The sequence below is a fragment of the Ranitomeya variabilis genome, chromosome 3 (genome assembly GCF_051348905.1).
Source record: "Ranitomeya variabilis isolate aRanVar5 chromosome 3, aRanVar5.hap1, whole genome shotgun sequence".
NCBI lineage: Eukaryota > Metazoa > Chordata > Amphibia > Anura > Dendrobatidae > Ranitomeya > Ranitomeya variabilis.
In genome coordinates this window covers 652,111,645-652,131,593 of record NC_135234.1, presented here as the reverse complement: position 1 = coordinate 652,131,593, position 19,949 = coordinate 652,111,645, and the positions used below count along the sequence as shown (strand labels likewise).

The 19,949-nt window shown below is 47.0% G+C and overlaps 1 protein-coding gene across 1 annotated transcript in view; it reads right to left on the bottom strand.

Moving 5' to 3' along the window:
• The window catches only part of MBD6 (methyl-CpG binding domain protein 6), a 59,602-nt gene that overhangs the window by 11,361 nt on the left and 28,292 nt on the right, over nt 1-19,949 (bottom strand). The window contains exons 5-10 of the mRNA XM_077297742.1: nt 18,479-18,647; nt 15,638-17,323; nt 13,590-14,290; nt 8,428-8,620; nt 7,859-8,037; nt 7,014-7,760 (exon numbers count right to left, since the gene is read on the bottom strand). Of these exons, the coding sequence (XP_077153857.1) occupies nt 7,014-7,760; nt 7,859-8,037; nt 8,428-8,620; nt 13,590-14,290; nt 15,638-17,323; nt 18,479-18,647 (3,675 nt within the window). The remainder of the gene's footprint in view (nt 1-7,013; nt 7,761-7,858; nt 8,038-8,427; nt 8,621-13,589; nt 14,291-15,637; nt 17,324-18,478; nt 18,648-19,949) is intronic.

Below are 19,949 nucleotides of genomic sequence, written 5' to 3'. Positions count from 1 at the left end.
CACCCTCCGACAGGCACCAGGCAACTCAGTTGGTGCAAAAGCAGTAGTAAGGACAGGTAATATAAAACTCAACCTATGTACCAACCCACAACAACGGCACGTTAGCCAACACGGTACAACTTCAAGGGAGGGTGCTGTGTCCCCCAATGAAGGCTCCAAGAAAGAGATTTTACGGTAAGAACCAAAAATCCCTCTTTCTTTCTCGCTTCATTGGGGGACACAGGTAACCATGGGACGTCCAAAAGCAGTCCCTAGGGCGGGTATTCTGCAGAAAAAGAGGAGTCAGGTTGGCCGGTGAGAAACCGCCGCCTGCAGTATCCTCCTACCCAGGCTCGCGTCCGCGGAAGCCTGAGTATGCACCCCGTAGAATTTGACAAAGGTGTGCATGGAAGACCACGTAGCGGCCTTGCAAACCTGCGAGGCCGAAGCTTGGTGACGAACTGCCCAGGAAGCTCCCACTGCCCGGGTAGAGTGAGCCTTCACCCCCGAAGGAGGCTGTTTGTCTTGGACGCGGTATGCCTCCAAAACCGCCGAACGGATCCAACGAGCAATCGTGGACTTGGAGGCAGGAAGACCCTTTCGACGCCCATCCGAGACGACGAACAGAGGATCGGCCTGACGAAAAGAGGCAGTTCTGGCGATGTAAATCCGGATAGCCCTGACCACATCCAGCTTGTGAAGGGATTTCTCCAATGGATGAACCGGGGAAGGGCAAAAGGACGGGAGGACAATGTCCTCGTTGATATGAAAAGATGAGACAACTTTCGGTAAGAAGGAAGGAACCGGACGAAGAACCGCCTTGTCTTGATGCAGAACCAGAAAGGGAGAACGGCAGGATAAAGCCGCCAGCTCTGAAACCCTTCTAATGGAGGTGATGGCGATCAAAAAGGCTACCTTCCAGGATAGAAGCGAGAAGGAAATATTCTGAAGCGGCTCAAAGGGCGGCCGCTGCAGGGCATGTAAGACGAGGTTGAGATCCCAAGGCTCAACAGGAGACCGGTAAGGGGGAGCTATATGAGCGACCCCCTGGATGAAGGTCCTCACCTGAGGCAGGGAAAGCCAGGTCTCTTTGAAAAAGAATTGATAGAGCGGAGATCTGACCCTTCAAGGTGCTAAGGGAAAGACCCGAATCTAGGCCCGTTTGAAGAAAGCTGAGAAGGGAAGGAAGGGAAAAGGTCATAGGAAACAGATTGTTACCCTGACACCACCGGAAAAAGGCCTTCCAACATCTGTGGTAGACACGCGATGAGGCCGGTTTCCTCGCTCTTATCATAGTCTGGATGACGCTATGAGAAAAACCCGCGTTCTTCAGGACCGCGGCCTCAACGGCCATACCGTTAAATTCAGCGACCGAGAATTCGGGTGGGAGAGAGGCCCCTGTGAAAGAAGGTCCGGAAGATCCGGAAGTCTCCACGGAACATCCGATAATATGTTTATCAGCTCTGCGTACCAGGCTCTGCGAGGCCAATCTGGAGCTACCAAGAGTACAGGGACCCCTTCCGACTTGATCTTCTTTACGACCCTTGGGATCAGAGGGAGAGGCGGGAACAGATAGGGCATCCGGAACTGGGCCCAAGAGATCACGAGAGTGTCGCATCCGACGGCCATCGGGTCCCGAGACCTGGCGACGTACTGGGGAACTTTGTGGTTTGCCCGGGAGGCCATCAGGTCGACGTCCGGAACGCCCCACCGCTGGCAAATCTGGCTGAAGATTGCTGGAAGAAGAGACCACTCGCCCGCCACGATGCCCTGGCGACTTAGAAAGTCGGCCTCCCAATTGTCCACTCCTGGGATGTGGACGGCTGACAGAGAGGGAACATGACCCTCCGCCCAGCGGAAAATTTTTGCTACTTCCGCCATGACTTGACTGCTGCGAGTCCCCCCTTGGTGATTTATGTATGCCACGGCCGTGGCGTTGTCCGACTGAATGCGGACCGGCTTTCCCGAAAGGAGAGACTCCCAGCGGATGAGGGCTAGGAAGATGGCTCTGATTTCCAAGAGGTTGATCGAGAGGCACGCCTCTTGAGCAGTCCAGCGGCCCTGGGCTGTGAGGTGGAGAAAGACCGCTCCCCAACCTTGGAGACTGGCGTCGGTGGTAATCACCTGCCAGTGGGGGGGGTAAAAATGACCTCCCGCGCAGAATGGAGGTGGACAGCATCCACCAAGAGAGAGACTGTCTCGCCCTGGGGGAGAGGCGAAACGGACGGTCCAGGGAAAGCGGGTTCCTGTCCCAGGCAGACAGAAGAGCCAGCTGGAGGGGACGAGAGTGGAACTGAGCATAGGGGACCGCTTCCATAGAAGCGACCATTCTCCCCAGAACTCTCATGGCTAGACGAAGGGACAGAGGACTCGGACCCTTTAGCGATCTGACACCCCGACGAAGAGAAAGAAACTTCTCCTTGGGAAGGAAGACCTGAGCCCGAAAGGTATCGAATTCCATGCCTAGGAACTCCAGCCGTTGGGTTGGAATCAAGGAAGATTTCTGGTAGTTGATCAACCAGCCTAGGCGAACTAAGGTGTCCAGAGTAAGATGGAGTCTCTGGCTGCAATCCCCCTGGGATGAGCCCTTGATCAATAGGTCGTCGAGGTATGGGATTACCAGAATCCCTTTTGAACGCAGGATGGCCATGACAACTGCCATGACCTTAGTAAAGACCCTGGGAGCAGATGCCAGCCCGAAGGGGAGGGCAGTGAACTGGTAATGATGCTCCCTGATCGCGAATCGGAGGAACCTCTGATGCTGCACGCAAATAGGAATGTGAAGGTACGCATCCCGAATGTCCATTGAGCAGAGAAACTCTCCCGGCTCCATGGACGCGATCACCGAGCGCAGAGATTCCATTTTGAAGTGTTGAATCCGAAGGTGGCGGTTCAATCGTTTGAGATCCAGAATCGGACGGAGAGAGCCGTCCTTTTTTGGAACCACGAACAGGTTTGAATAAAACCCGGAAAACCGCTGACGAAAAGGCACCGGCACTACGACTCCCGAGGCGAGGAGCGAATCGACGGCTTGGAGAAGACCTGGGAGTGAGAGGGCTTTTTGGGAGGACGAGAGAGCATGAAACGTCTTCCTGGGGGCGAAGAAAACTCTATTTTGTAGCCTGACGTGACGATCTCCCTGACCCAGGCGTCGTCGACTACTGAAAGCCAAACCTCTGGGAATAGAAGAAGGCGGCCTCCCACCCTGGAAGGAGTTCCAGGTGGGGGCGACCCGTCATTTATTAGAAAACCTGCGGCCCCGAGATCCCGATGGTTTTGCGGGGTGGCTCTTGGCTCTCCAGCGTGGCGGAGGCCTGAAAGAAGGTTTTCTTCGGTCCCCCTGTGAGGAGGAACGGTCCTGGACGGGGTTTCCTGAAGAGGCAAAAGACCGAAAGGGACGAAAGGACTGGGGACCCCTCCTGTTGAAGGGACGTTTCGGCTTGGACTGGGGTAAGGAGGTACTCTTACCGCCAGTAGCGTCCGAGATCATTTGATCTAGCTGCGAGCCGAAGAGTCTGGAGCCCTGGAAGGGCAGACCCGTGAGCGATTTCTTAGATGCGGGGTCAGCGTTCCGCGCCTTTAACCAAAGAATCCGGCGAATGGCGACAATGTTGCCATTAGCCCTGGTAGAACAGGCCGCTGCATCAAGGGAGGCATTCATCAGGTATTTTCCTGCCAGTGAAATCTGATCCGCTAATTCAGACAGTTCTTCAGCAGGAGCAGAGGCCGAAATGCCCCTGCGCAGGGTCTTGGCCCAGGCTGAAACAGCCTTGGCTACCCATGACGAGGCGAAACTAGGGCAAAGGGAGGCTCCGGAGGCCTCAAATGCTGATTTTGCTAGCGCCTCGATTTGTCTGTCCGAGGGGTCCTTAAGGGAAGCCGCGTCCGGAATAGACAGAACTGTCTGTGAGGATAGCCTGGACACAGGCGGGTCGACCTTAGGAGACTCGGACCACTTGGAGACCAGGTCGGAGTGAAAAGGGTATAACACATCAAGCAGTTTCCTGCCTGGGAAACGCTTGCCAGGGTTTTCCCAGTGAGTGGCGGTAGTGTTGTCAAACTCCTTGTGATTAGGGAAAACCCTAGAGGGACGTTTAATCCGTTTAAAAGCAATGGAGACGTCCTGAGAGCTTGCCTCATCCTCCTTAAGATCAAGCGTCTGAATGATAGCTGAGATAAGGCTATCAACCATGTCTTGTGTTCCGGAAGTCTGATCTGCATCCGAGTCAGATTCCGACTGAGAGGTGACATCAGACCCGAGGTCCGCCTGTGAGGAAGGGGAACGGGCAGATAGGGGAATCCCGATGTGGTCCTGTGAACTGGAGAAGGATCTAGATAAAGTCCGTTTTCTGTCTCTTTTGTCCGGTCTGCCTCTGTGAGAGTCTAGGACAGGTGCAGGCGAATCGCCGTGAGAGGCGTTCGTGGCACTGGTGGCATTAGAGAGAAGCGGGATGCGTTCAAGTGCCTGGACCAGGGACTGAGAAACCTTAGTCAGGTCGGACACAGATTGAGACATAGCAACAGCCCACTCCGGGGGAGGGGGGGTGCACTCATCCCGGGACCCTGAAGCTTCCAGGGGAGCTGACATGGTGGGAGGAACGCAGGACGGGTAGAAAGAAGGCTGACCTGAAACCCACTTTTTCTTACAGTGAGCGCAGGCGTAATGGATGGCCGTAGGGGCAAAGGCCGGGGTGGGGTCGGACATAGGTGGATATTACCTTGTCCCCAGAGAATACTGCCAGGTGGAGTAGGAGGTAGCGCTGAGCCTGGTGAAAGACAGCGGTAACCGCAGGTGCCTGTGTTCCCCCGAGAAATCCTGTGTCCTACGCGATGTGCAGACGCTGACCCGCTGACAGGAAGCAGGAGAAAAGAGCGCGGAGAAAGTGCGACGCTGTGGGCGTGCACAGGATCGAAGGGGGGAAAGAAAGGAACGCCCCCTGTAAAACTGAAAGTAATCCGGCCGCTATACCGTCGACCGCCACAAGAGGGCGCTCAAGCGGCAAGAAAGGGAAAAGCCGGGAGACGCTGCACATCCCGGCCGCAGTAATTCCGGCCACCACCAGAGGGCGCTCAAGCGCTAAGAAAGGGAAAAATAAACTGTGAGGCAGAGAGAAATGGCGGGCGAACGGGCCTGCAAGTTTGAATAAGGAGGGGGAAAAGATGCCAGCCTTCCTGCTCCCATTCTATGCAGCCGCTCCGAGGAGAGGGATGAGGAGGGGAAACGGGCAGGACTGGCCACCGAAGAAAGGGTCACCCTGAACACCCGAATGGGTGACAGGGGACAAAGTCCTGCCCAGCGGGTCCGAGAGGGTGCGATGTGGGTGATACCACACTGCTCTCTCGGTCGCTCAAAGTGGGGAAAACAGGGTGAGAAAACTGCACCCTGTTACCCTGAAGAAAGCATCTGAAAAAGAAAGGGGAAATGATTAAAAACAAACAACAAATCCCTGTAAAAGAAATGCGGATCTGGTGTTAGATCCAGGTCCGCCTCCTACAGACACTAAGCAAAAACTGGGTTGCCTGGTGCCTGTCGGAGGGTGTATACTGCCGGGGAGGAGTTACTTCTTCTTTATTTGCATAGTGTCAGCCTCCTAGTGACAACAGCATACACCCATGGTTACCTGTGTCCCCCAATGAAGCGAGAAAGAAAACATGATTTTCATGCAGGACAATGCTCCATCACATGCCCCCAACTACTCCACAGCGTGGCTGGCCAGTAAAGGTCTCAAAGAAGAAAGAATAATGACATGGCCCCCTTGTTCACCTGATCTGAACCCCATGGAGAACCTGTGGTCCCTCATAAAATGTGAGATCTACAGGGAGGGAAAACAGTACACCTCTCGGAACAGTGTCTGGGAGGCTGTGGTGGCTGCTGCACGCAATGTTGATCATAAACAGATCAAGCAACTGACAGAATCTATGGATGGACGGCTGCTGAGTGTCATCAGAAAGAAAGGGGGCTATATTGGTCACTAATTTTGGGGGGTTTTGGTTTTGCATGTCTAAATTTTGTACAGTTATATTGGTTTACCTGGTGAAAATAAACAAGTGAGATGAGAATATATTTGTTTTTTATTAAGTTGCCTAATAATTCTGCACAGTAATAGTTACCTGCATAAACAGATATCCTCCTAAGATAGCCAAATCTAAAAAAGCCCCACTCCAACTTCCAAAAATATTAAGCTTTGATATTTATGAGTCTTTTGGGTTGATTGAGAACATAGTTGTTGATCAATAATAAAAATAATCCTCTAAAATACAACTTGCCTAATAATTCTGCACACAGTGTAGTTGGCACATGCCCGCTGGAGCTTGTCTGTGAACTCCATTATGATCTACTTTCTAATTATGTCAACAGCAAATGTCAATGACAAGAAAGGGAATGATTTATTCTTAAACATTTGTTTTTGTTTGGTGTGGGTAAGTTACATTAAAAGGAATCAACCATCAGGTTTTTGCTATGTAATCTGAGCATGATGTAGTGTCTGAGACATTAATTTCAGTGATGTGCCACTTACTAGGCTGTGTTGCCATTTCAATAAAATCAGTATTTTATCAGCAGATCACTACACGACTAGGTACCTCCTGCCATGTATGCCTCCTTCTCTGTGTAACCCGCCCCCCACTACTGATTGGCAGCTTTCGGTGTGCACTGTACACTGACAGAAACCAGCCAATCAGTGGTGTGGGCGGGATTACACAGGGCTCAGCACTCTGAGCACTGCTAGATCTGCAGCAGCGAAAACCGTGATTATATAAAAATGACAGCAAGCAGACCAGCAAGTGACACATCACTGGAATCGGGGTCTCAGACCCTACATCATGCTACTCTCAAATTACATGTGACAATCCCTTTGAAGGGCCAATTCACAGATTTCTGCAGCTAGAAATCAACTAAATGGGATTAATTCTGCACCATCTGCATGTGTTTCTCAAACCCAGTTCAGATGAATGGGGAAGTCACTGAGGTTTCTGCGAAAATTGCCCCATGAATTCACCCTAATACTCTACATGCTTATTTGTTCAATACATACATCCACCTCCTGCTCCCTTGGCTGTTCTCCTTCCTCATGCCAATGGTGAGTAAATGCAGGGATTCCCCGCACTGGTTGTGCGATTTCCTGGCTCTGTCCTGCTTCCTCTCCATCATTCTGCGAGGCATCTTCCCCATTATATCTCCAGTAAGAGTGCCGGGAGCTGGATAACCTATCACCACGTGGCCGACGTCCATAAGATCTCTCAGCACGGGATCGACCATTGAACCTGAAGCCCCGCTCTTTGCCCTTAGTAAGATCCATTTCAGGAAGATTTAATGTGCTGGATGGGTGAGGGGAGCTCATCCACGGGAGCATGTTTGGAGACGCTCCATTGGGGATCTCAGAGGGAATGGCAGAATCAGTCAGCAGTCGGCACTTTTTAAGTGGAGATGCGTCTGGTTCTGCCTCTGAGGGAGGAGGCTCCATTGAGTGGGATAAGGTGTCTGTTCTTGGGGGGTCAGAAGGTGTGTCAGGAGGAAGGTCAGTGCGGACTGGTCCCTGAAAAGGAGGGCCTTTGGGGCTGGGACTGGATTCAAAGGCACTTGAGGTGTTGGAGACAAAAGAACCAGTCCGCGAGGGGGTAAGCGGCAAAGTTTGGGACTTGTTAGTCACATCAGCTCGTTGTGGGGGAAAACTTGAGTCCAAGGTCGGCTGAGAATCTGACGGGATATGAGACGTAGGTGTAATGCAGATTTCTGGGTGGGGGGATGGGTTGACATCTTTCTCTGATGTTGATGAATGGTTCTGTGGAAAGAGAGTTACTATTTAAGTACAAACCTTAAAAAAGGCGACTTAATGGTGTTAAAGCATCAGAAACACAGGGATATGGTAAAGGTAGTCACCTGGCTGTTGCTGCGCTGTCCTTGCAGAAGGGACTGTCCCTGGAAGAAGTGCATTCCCAAAGCCCCCGGGAGAGATGGTAGAAAAGCCTGCTGGTTGTGTAGCAGGGCCTGTGCCCCCAAAAGAGACTGCAGGCTCCCCATCTGGGCACTTGTGCTAGTGTTCAGTGCTGCAAGATCCGCTAGAAAAAGTAAAGTCAATTAATTCATGACTTGTAGTTTTTTTTAGATTTAAATCACTATCAATATCATTTCAGCTTTTTATTTTCAGATTGCTTATGTCACTATTTCCAGACCGCCCATAGACTTAAAATGTCCGGGTGGTCTGGCCCCTAGTCTGCAATGACATTGTAAGATGTCACCGTATAGGAGCGCAGTACATGTGATCGTGCAGCGGCCAGAGACATCCAGAGTCCTCATTAGAGAAGGCACAGCGTGGTCAGGCTGGGGGATCACTGGCCCAGTCCTCAACTGGTTAAAAATATATTCAATAATCATAAACGTAAATGTATAGAAGGGATGACAGACGATAAGCATCTCCAGCTCCGACACCTGCAATCGATTGTGCCCACCTAACAATCCAGCGGTAAGCAATGGGTTGAGCAGAGGTGGCATCAGAGGGTTCAGCCTGCCAGGAGGTTGTAGCTGATGGAGGTGGAATGGGCTGTGTGGTTCGGACGGAGGAAGCTTCCCCTCTGATAAGGCAGGCGAGTTAGTGGTTGTAGTAATGGAGCCAGATCCTGTACAGGAGGCATTGATGCAGCTCTGAAAAGGAAACATACAGAGGTACAGGTCATATTCTGTGCTTCTTAAAAGGGGTTCTCCAGTGAAATCTGGCCATCACATATTAACAGGATAGGTAAGAGCTAGCTGAAAGGTGGTTGTCCACAGGGGAACACACTGATTGACAGATTGGGGAATTTTGATCCATGTTACAAGGAGTGGCAGGTCAGATGCCCCACCTCCATTCATTGTGTAGTATGGGGATGGTGGAGACAGTGTATGGAGCAGTGGTGAAGAGCGCATAAAAGTTACCTGTTCTGCTGATCGGTACCGGTCCCACTGAACAACAAGTTATCACCTATCCCATTGATGGTTTTCACCGGACAGCCCTTTGAAGTCGTTTTTTCCAATTCTTTATAACTAAACTCTAATTATTTTATAACTGAAAAGTTCTACAAGTTTGAAGAAACTGCTGCATACACCTGGTCATCGTGCCAGTTATTCTTTTTCTCCAAGATGTGGAAACCACTGTATGCAGGGGGGGCAATGTCTGTACTGCAGACTGAAACATGGCTGCAAACTAGCAGGGAGCTGACTTAGGGGATCTCTACACAGGATGCACGGACAACGACTTCAGGACTGCTATTCACTGACAGCAAACGTAAGAACTTGAAAATGGCCAGGAATTAAAACAAAGGGAGCTATTCAGTCTTGATCAAAAGTCAGCTGGAGCAAAATGCGCAATCATTTTTTTTTTTTTTAACCCCTTTACCCCCAAGGGTGGTTTGCACGTTAATGACCAGGCCAATTTTTACAATTCTGACCACTGTCCCTTTATGAGGTTATAACTCTGGAATGCTTCAACGGATCTTGGCGATTCTGACACTGTTTTCTCGTGACATATTGTACTTTATGATAGTGGTAAAATTTCTTCGATATAACTTGCGTTTATTTGTGAAAAAAAACGGAAATTTGGCGAAAATTTTGCAATTTTCCAACTTTGAATTTATATGCCCTTAAATCACAGAGATATGTCACACAAAATACTTAATAGGTAACATTTCCCACATGTCTACTTGACATCAGCACAATTTAGGAACCAACATTTTTTGTTTGTTAGGGAGCTTTAAGGGTTAAAAGTTGACCAGCAATTTCTCATTTTTACAACACAATTTTTTTTTTAGGGACCACATCTCATTTGAAGTCATTTTGAGGGGTCTATATGATAGAAAATACCCAAGTGTGACACCATTCTAAAAACTGCACCCCTCAAGGTGCTCAAAACCACATTCAAGAAATTTATTAACCCTTCAGGTGTTTCACAGGAATTTTTGGAATGTTTAAATAAAAATTAACATTTACATTTTTTTTTTTTTTTTTTTTTTTTTTTTTTTACACACGATTTATTTCAGCTCCAATTTGTTTTATTTTACCAAGGGTAACAGGAGAAAATGGACCCCAAAAGTTGTTGTACAATTTGTGCTGAGTACGCTGATACCCCATATGTGGGGGTAAACCACTGTTTGGGCGCACCGCAGAGCTCGGAAGGGAAGGAGCGCCATTTGACTTTTCAATGCAAAATTGACTGGAATTGAGGTGGGACGCCATGTTGCGTTTGGAGAGCCCCTGATGTGCCTAAACATTGAAACCCCCCACAAGTGACACCATTTTGGAAAGTAGACCCCCTAAGGAACTTATCTAGATGTGTGGTGAGCACCTTGACCCACCAAGTGCTTCACAGAAGTTTATAATGCAGAGCCGTAAAAATAAAAAATCATATTTTTTTTACAAAAATTATCTTTTTGCCCCCAATTTTTTATTTTCCCAAGGGTAAGAGAAGAAATTGGACCACAAAAGTTGTTGTGCAATTTGTCCTGAGTACGCCGATACCCCATATGTGGGGGTAAACGACTGTTTGGGCGCATGGCAGAGCTCGGAAGGGAAGGAGCGCCATTTGACTTTTCAATGCAAAATTGACTGGAATTAAGATGGGAAGCCATGTCGCGTTTGGAGAGCCCCTGATGTGCCTAAACATTAAACCCCCCCACAAGTGACACCATTTTGGAAAGTAGACCCCCTAAGGAACTTATCTAGATGTGTTTTGAGAGCTTTGATCCCCCAAGTGTTTCACTACAGTTTATAATGCAGAGCCGTGAACATAAAAATTGTTTTATTTTTTCACAAAAATGATTTTTTAGCCCCCAGTTTTGTATTTTCACAAAGGTAACAGGATAAATTGGACCCCAAAAGTTGTTGTCCAATTTGTCCTGAGTATGCTGATACCCCATATGTGGGGGGGAACCACTGTTTGGGCGCATGGCAGAGCTCGGAAGGGAAGGAGCGCCATTTGGAATGCAGACTTAGATGGATTGGTCTGCAGGCATCACGTTGCATTAGCAGAGCCCCTGATGTACCCAAACAGTAGAAACCCCCAAAAGTGACCACATATTGGAAGCTAGACCTCCCAAGGAACTTATCTAGATGTGTTGTGAGAACTTTGAACCCCCAAGTGTTTCACTACAGTTTACAACGCAGAGCCGTGAAAATAAAAAATCTTTTTTTTCCCCACAAAAATGATTTTTAGCCCCCCAAATTTATATTTTCCCAAGGGTAACAAGAGAACTTGGACCCCAAAAGTTGTTGTCCAATTTGTCCCGAGTATGCTGATGCCCCATATGTTGGGGTAAACCCCTGTTTGGGCGCACGGGAAAGCTCGGAAGGGAAGGAGCACTGTTTTACTTTTTCAATGCAGAATTGGCTGGAATTGAGATCGGACGTCATGTCGCGTTTGGAGAGCCCCTGATGTGCCTAAACAGTGGAAACTCCCCAATTCTAACTGAAACCCTAATCCAAACACACCCCTAGCCCTAACCACACCCCTAACCCTAATCCCAACCCTAATCCCAACTGTAAATGTAATCCAAACCCTGACCCTAACTTTAGCCCCAACCCTAACTTTAGCTCCAACCCTAGCCCCAACCCTAACTTTAGCCCCAACCCTAACCCTAGCCCTAACCCTGGCCCTAACCCTAATGGGAAAATGGAAATAAATACATTTTTTTAATTTTATTATTTTTCCCTAACTAAGGGGGTGATGAAGGGGTGTTTGATTTACTTTTATAGCATTTTTTATAGCGGATGTTTATGATTGGCAGCCGTCACACACTAAAAGACGCTTTTTTATAGCAAAAAAGTTTTTGCGTCTCCACATTTTGAGACCTATAATTTTTCCATATTTTGGTCCACAGAGTCATGTGAGGTCTTGTTTTTTGCGGGACGAGTTGATGTTTTTATTGGTAACATTTTCGGACACGTGACAGTTTTTGATGACTTTTTATTCCGATTTTTGTGAGGTAGAATGACAAAAAAACAGCTATTCATGAATTTCTTTTGGGGGAGGCGTTTATACCGTTCCACGTTTGGTAAAATTGATAAAGCAGTTTTATTCTTCGGGTCAGTACGATTACAGCAATAACTCATTTATATCATTTTTTTATGCTTTGGCGCTTTTATACGATAAAAACTATTTTATAGAATAAATAATTATTTTGGCATCGCTTTATTCTGAGGACTATAACTTTTTTATTTTTTCTTTGATGACGCTGTATGGCGGCTCGTTTTTTGCGGGACAAGATGACGTTTTCATCGGTACCATGGTTATTTATATCCGTCTTTTTGATCGCGTGTTATTCCACTTTTTGTTCGGCGGTATGATAAAGCGTTGTTTTTTGCCTCGTTTTTTTTTTCTTTTTCCCCTACGGTGTTCACTGAAGGGGTTAACTAGTGATATAGTTTTATATGTGTACTTTTATTGTTTGTTTTTTTTTATTTAGATAAAGAAATGTATTTATGGGAATAATATTTTTTTTTTTTTTCCCTTTATTTAGGATTTTTATTTTTTTTTTTACAAATGTGGAAATTTTTTTTTAACCTTTTTACTTTGTCCCAGGGGGGGACAACACAGATCGCTGATCTGACAGTTTGCACAGCACTCTGTCAGATCACCGATCTGACTTACAGCACTGCAGGCTTACCAAGCGCCAGCTCTGAGCAGGCACTTGGTAAGCCACCTCCCTCCCTGCAGGACCCGGATGCCGCGGCCATCTTGGATCCGGGCACCTGCAGTGAGGAGGAGGTAAGAGACCCTCGCAGCAACGCGATCACATCGCGTTGCTCCGGGGGTCTCAGGGAAGCACGCAGGGAGCCCCCTCCCTGCGCAATGCTTCCCTGTACCGCCGGCACACCACGATCATGTTTGATCGTGGTGTGCCGGGGGTTAATGTGCCGGGGGCGGTCCGTGACCGCTCCTGGCACATAGTGCCAGATGTCAGCTGTGATAGTCAGCTGACACCCGGCCGCGATCGGCCGCGCTCCCCCCGTGAGCGCCGCCGATCGCGCTGGACGTACTATCCCATCGGTGGTCATACGGGCCCACCCCACCTCGATGGGATAGTACGTCCAATGTCAGAAAGAGGTTAAGTGGCACTCACCTCTTCAGTATTTTGGTGCATATTTTGGGCTTCACATGCAGAAGAGTTAGGAGGTCGCATAAATCACAGCAGAAATGTACTCCAGCCCATGAATGGAGCATAATTCTGCTATAATTCAGGCCTCTTCTGGTAGGATAGTAAATCTCTTGGGCTTTGCTAGGCCATGCCTCTAATAAGTTTCACCCGCTGATGATGCAGATTCACACAGGGAAAATGGCTGATGTAAAATGCCAAAACTTGGCAAAGTGGCTCAGTGATTAGCACTGCAGCCTTGAAGCGCTGAGGCCTGGGTTCAAATCCCACCAAGGACAACATCTGCAAGGAGTCTGTATGTTCTCCCCGGGTTCTCCGGTTTCTTCCCAAACTCTAAAGACATCATACTGATAGGGAATCTAGAAGATTGTGAACCCAATGTGATCCTATGTGATCCCCAGATAAAGGTAGAATACCATTTATAATGCAAAAAAAAAAAAAAACCTCATCCAAGATGCCATAATATAAAAATAAAACCTTAATCTTACCTGTCCAGGGCAAGCAGAGGAGTCTACAGCCCCAAGACTGGCAGCCAGTAGTGCTGAATTCAAAGCTATGAGGGCGGGAGAGGCAGAGACCGGTGGGAATAGCAAAGGTTGAAGGGCGTTTTCCGGGAACGTCTCAGGCAAGGTAAGTGGTGTCTCATGTTTCTCAGTTGCGTCATTCTGCGGAGTAGGCAATGAGTCCAGCAAAGGTGCGAGGGATGACAAGAGAGCGCTTTGCTGTTGGTTTTGTGGTGGAAGATCGAGCTGTGGTAGCCCAAGTCCTCCCAGTGGTAAAAGAGGATTTTGTAGTAGCGATGCCATTAATAAAGCCTGCACAACACTGGAATCGGGGTCACCCATAGCAGAAGGCAATGCCATAGGTGGATTTTGGAGTCCCAAAAGGCCAAGTTCCGCACTACCCAACAAAGAGGAGGAGAGTAAACTGAGCAAACCTTGGTTAAGAAGCTGATGGTGCTGATTCAAGCTGAGGGAAAGCGGCAATGACCCCAGCATTGCTAAGTTTAACAGGGCAGGGGCAGCAGGAAATGGCATGACGTGCTCTTGTCCCAAAAATGAGAAGCTATCCCCAGCATTAGTCAGAGAACATGGCAGCTCATTGCTCCCTTCTGCAACACTGCTCTGGGGCAAGCTCGGAACAGGAGATTTTGGTAAGGGAGATGGACTCGGTCGGCCAGAAGAGAATGCTAGAACAGAAAGAACAGCATTGATTATACAGTTAATAGCGTCACCTATATAACACAGAAATCATTATTAAACTCATGGCAGAAAATTAAGTAGCTGAGGATAAATGTGCAGCACACCACTCCATAGAGTGTTTATTTCAGCACTGGAGTGGTGCCACTAATGTAAGTCCCCTGCCCCTAGTATTATACTCATCAGCCGTGGTCTTCTGCTCTTCCCAGCGCTGCTCCTGTCTCAATCCACCATCTTAGCTCACAAGTAGTGATGAGCGAATATACTCGTTACTCGAGATTTCCTGAGCACGCTCGGGGGTCCTCCGAGTATTTTTTATTGCTCGGAGATTTAGTTTTCATTTCCCCATCTGAATGATTTACATCTGTTAGCCAGCATAAGTACATGTGGGGATTCCCTAGCAACCAGGCAACCCCCACATGTATTTAGCCCGGCTATTAGCTGTAAATCATTCAGCTGAGGCAATGAAAACTAAAATCTCCAAGCACTAAAAAACTGAGGCCACCCGAGCGTGCTTGGGAAATCTCGAGTAACGAGTATATTCGCTCATCATTAGTCACAAGCTCTCAATGTAACTCTACAAGACCCTCGTTCTGGCTCTCATAGACTGACATTGAGCAGTGACTTCTGGCTCATCCAGCCAACACTAGAGCAATCAGACAGGATAGAACATGCGGAAAACGATTAGGTAACAGATGAAGACGGTGGCTGGTAAGTATGATACTAGGACTAGTTAAATTAGACTAATGGCACTTCAGCGGTAAAATAATGAAAAAATAAAAAAAAAAACACTGTAGTGATTCTTTAAATAAAAAATAAGAACATTTACATGAAAAGTTTATATTAACGGTAAAGATCTGCAGCAAAACCAATGTCTGCTTAAAATGTGATTGCTCTATTAAAAGGGGTTGCCCAGAATCAGAAAACAAAATGTCTGCTTTCTTCCAGAAACAACAGCACACCTGTCCAAAGGTTGTACCAATGAAGTTAATAGGTGTGAGCTACAATATAACAAACAACCTGCCGGCCAGTGTGGTGCTCTTTTTGAAAGAAAGCAGCCATGCATTTTTTCTAACCCTGGACACCCCCTTTAACTGTAAAATCCTGTTTCCTATCTAGCAGTCTTCCCTGTACTGCCAGACCAGTTTCTACAGGACTCTATGATTAAAGGACGCTGTCTGCTCTCCTGACAACATAATGGCACAATGTCCGTGTGGTTCTGTTCCTCTCTCACCCCTTCTGAACGATTATAAATAAAGTTACACTGGGGTGACAGCCTGGAATATATAACTGTTAAACTTTAAAAAAAATAAAGATAAAAAAGATTGCCGACTTACGTGGATTTGTACTTGTGGGCGTGGATGGTAACTTCAGTGGTAAAGAAGTCCCTGAGTTCTGCTCTGTAGAAGTCTGGACTAGTTGCCCTACGAGGCCAAGAAGATGGTTGCTGATATCTTGGGAAGCTGGAGACAGGTTTAGGGTTTTGCTTTGGCTTGGGGACTCCTCTACTGATGAGCGAGGCATTTGAAGAGAAAAGGGAGCATGACCAGAAACAGAGTGTGAATAGATGGCTTTGGATCTTCCCATGTCTTCCTCCACGTGAACCCCAGTACCTGTTAACCTTGAATAAGAATACAATTTGGATAGTCCACTAGGGCTAGTAGGGTTGTGTCCACTAACGTCCTGAGGACTCGCATCAGGGCCTGGAGAATTCTTTTGTCTTTTGCGTTTCACCAATATATCCCTTTTCTGGGAGTGAGTCCTGTTGGAAAGGCCCCGACCCTCTTGTGTGACTGTTGCAGAAAGCAAAGTATTGGGATTCAGCACTCGGCTGGGTAAAGTGCTAGGGGCTGTGGCTTCAGGTTTGGTTTGATTAGCCATTTGGGCCTTTGCAGCTGCTGTGAGAAGGCTGCTAGCAGGAAATGAAGCATTGGCTTGCTGACCCAATATGCATCCGAGGGGAAAGCCCAGTAAGCCTTGCGCTGCTCCCAAAGACACCGGTGGTGCTGTTTTATTGCTTTGGTGGGTTAAGGCATGGCTGGCATTTGAAGAGGATCCCAGTTGGGCCTGCCCAAAGGGAGGGAGGCCTTCAAGTATTGCTTTTGGACTGTGGGGTACAGATCGCTTAGGGGAGCTGACAGGTCGTGGAGATCTTGAGCTTGACTTTATGGGGGCAGGAAAGTGCTCGGAGGAGGCTGATGAATGGCGGGAACGCTGAGGGGACGGCTCCACACTGCCGGCTGGAGAAGAGATGGAAGATATGGAGGACCTGGTTGTAGATGGAGATGTGAGTGCGCCACTACGAGTGAAAGGAGAAAATGGAGGCGGTAGGGTTGTGGATGAATGGTTGCCCGGGTTGTGTTCAGGACCAAGGTGAGGGTTCATTATGGGAACCTGAGACTGAATTAAGGGGGGAGAGTTCAATATACGGTGCTTTGGGCTAGGCGGCCTACAGCTGTTACAGTCCAAAATACCCAGTGGATCTTTCTCAGGAAAAACAAATTGTCGCCGAGGGCCCTGAATAGATTCTTCAAGCGTCCGATTAAAGGTGCCACCTGGCACAAAATTACATGAATTAAGAGCTAATGGCTTGGGGGACAGGCCTGAAAGTTCTTGACTACATGAGGGGTAGGAAGGCCGATTCTGGGAAGACTTAACTTGTGTATAAGAACTGGTACACAGCTCATGAGATATGGCTTGTGGAGTCCTTGAAAACACCTCGTAATTACCATTTGATGGCACTGATGGACAGTTCCTTAAGGCATAGGACTCACCAAGAGGAGCCCCATGCTGCCTGAGTAAGGCAGGCCGCTGGTTGGATTGCAGGTCAGAATACCTTTCTCCAGGGTGGGGAGTGAAAGTATCTGACTTGTGATCCAGGGGTTTTTCCACATGGTGAGCCTTTATGTTGTGGGCCTTTTCCATCATCAGTTTGGTGAAGATGTCAGGATCCAGGGAACAAGGGTGTTGTCCCATCTTTGGGCTGGTGGATGTTGTATTAAAGTTCTGACTTGAGCCACATCCTGTAGTAAAAAAAAAAAAGAAAATCAAAGTGAAAAATAAAACACTTAAGAGTAACTGTCATTTTAACTTTTTTTCAAGCATTAATGGTAGACACGAAAATAAGCAACTTTGGAATATATCTATCAGAGAAATCTCGATTCAAAATTCTCAATTCCCAGGTAAAATCTGTGTTCAGTTACTGATAAGATTGTATATAGAAAGGACAGGGAAGGGCTCTGTCTCCAGCTATTTCTCCCTCTCACCTCTATATAGAATCTTATCAGTATCACCTGTCATCTCATGTCTCCGAAATGTAACAATCCATCTTCAGATTTTACCCAGGAATTGAGAACTTTAAAAACGAATGCTCAGTCCTGGTGAAGAAAGAAACAAAACTCTCAGATAAGATAATTGCAAAGTTTCTTATTTTCATGTGTACGATCGATATATGAGATTCAAATTAAAACAATGGCTACTATTTCAGTACATTACTGGTCATGGAAATACTGTTGATTTTTTACAACTTATGTATGTCATGGAGCCACTGCTTTATTGCCTGATGTTTAGTAAGCACTACTACTTCTAATGCAAAGACGGACAAATTGTGGCTGCATCTCCACCACAAAATGCCAAACAGTACTGTGCTGCTACACTCCCCAATATGATTCACCTTACTTAAGAAAAATGAGTCAACCCCCCTTGCTTAGGTAGGACTAAGCTCATTCAGACAACAAAAGTATTTATTTAACCAAAAAGAATTGAAAAAGGATCTCCACTACCTGCACAACCTCTTTTTAAATTAAGCAGTCGCCTTTTGAACAAAAAAAAAAATCAAAAACACCTCCCAAATTGACGCCGTTCTATCGATGTCGGGTCATAGCAAGTCCTACAACCAATCAGCGGCTGCAATTGGGTGCCAAATAGCAGCTGCTGATTGGCTGCACAGCTCCCACGGCATAAGAATAACCACTGGAATGGTGCCAATTTGGGAGAGGAGTATCTGCAATTTTAATTTTACAAGGGCGATGACTTCACTCTAAAAAGGACTATTCAGGTAATGGACAACCACTGTAACGTTACAAGTTACATGCTCTTTTTGGTCTCAAAAAAAGAAAACTGCATTTGCAAAAGTTATTCGAAGTGTGATGAGAGTGCTCCATGATATTCGGTCTTACCAGCAGCTTGACTTTGTAGTGCAAGGGGTGTACTCTCAATGCTTTTGTACAGAGTTGCGAGGGCTACAATTTTCCTACGATGGTTACAAAGTTTGGTCATGTCCTCTTCGGCCTTCACATCTTCCGCACTACGCCGTTTCACCACTGCTCTTGGGTCAAAGTTAAAAACCTGCAGCAGGAAGGATATCATTATGAATCACACCGTATACCCGACATTAAATAGCAGTATGTCAATTAATATACACATTCGGGGAAAATTGGAGCCAAAATCATTGTGATCCTTGAGGTGGCCAGTGAACATGTGACATGCAGTTAGGATCTTTATACTGCCCATGGAAACCAAAAAGGAAGGTTGTAAACACTTTGAAGGGAACCTATGTACATGCAGTCCAATCTGTGATCAGCATGGTATCTTATTCATTAAATCCCCAGTGTTCATATGTATGAGCCCAGTGGGCTGTCCTACTAGTGACTGACCGCAATCGTACAGGGAACACGGTTAACCACTGACTAATTAATAATTCATAAAACACAACTACTGAATCTTTAAAACAAATCAATAAATCATTCTGCACAGTTTCTCCTTCTTTATACCATGCTGTCCACAGATCAGACTGCATGTTCTAACTGATAAGATTCGCTTTAAAGGGAATCTGTCAGCAGGTTTTTGCTATATAATCTGTAGACAGCATGAGGTAAAGGTTAAAACACAGAATTGAGTGATGTGTCACTTATCAGACTCTGTGCTGTTTACTTACAGTGAAGGTTTTATCACTAAAACATTATCTTTGCTGTCACTAACTGGAGAAAGAGCACTGGTCCAACTCCTGTGATAAACAGCTGACTGGCACTAGAATATAGTGAGACTGGTGTCGGTGGGATTAACTATCTAAGCTCTACTTCATGATACATGATTGTGTCCCAACTGCTGCACCCAGTAAACTAAGTGATACATTGTTGGATTCAGGCCTCTTTTCCTACATCATGGTGCTCTCAGATGATTTAGCGAAAACCTGGTGACAGATTCCGTTTAGGCTGTGTGCACACGAAGCGGATTTAGTGCGAATCCGCAGTGTTTTTTTTCCGCGCAGAAACGCTGCAGATCTGCACTGTGATTTACAGTACAATGTAAATTAATGTAAAAAAAAAAAAAAAAAAGCTGTGCACATGGTGCGGAAAAATCAGTGCGGAATTGCTGCGGATTTCAAAGAAGTGCATGTCACTTCTTTTGTGCGGATCTGCAGCGTTTCTGTACCCCTCCATGATAGAAATCCGCAGTGCCAAAATCTGCACAAAATCCGCAGCAATTCCGCATAAAAACCGCACAAAATCCGCATAAAAACGGCGACAAATCCACGGCTGCGGATTCTGCCAGGAGCTGCGGATTTTGTGCAGAAAATTCTGCACCTCTTTTCTTACGTGTGCACATAGCCTTAATTATTACTGAAATTTCCCCACAAAAATGTATCCA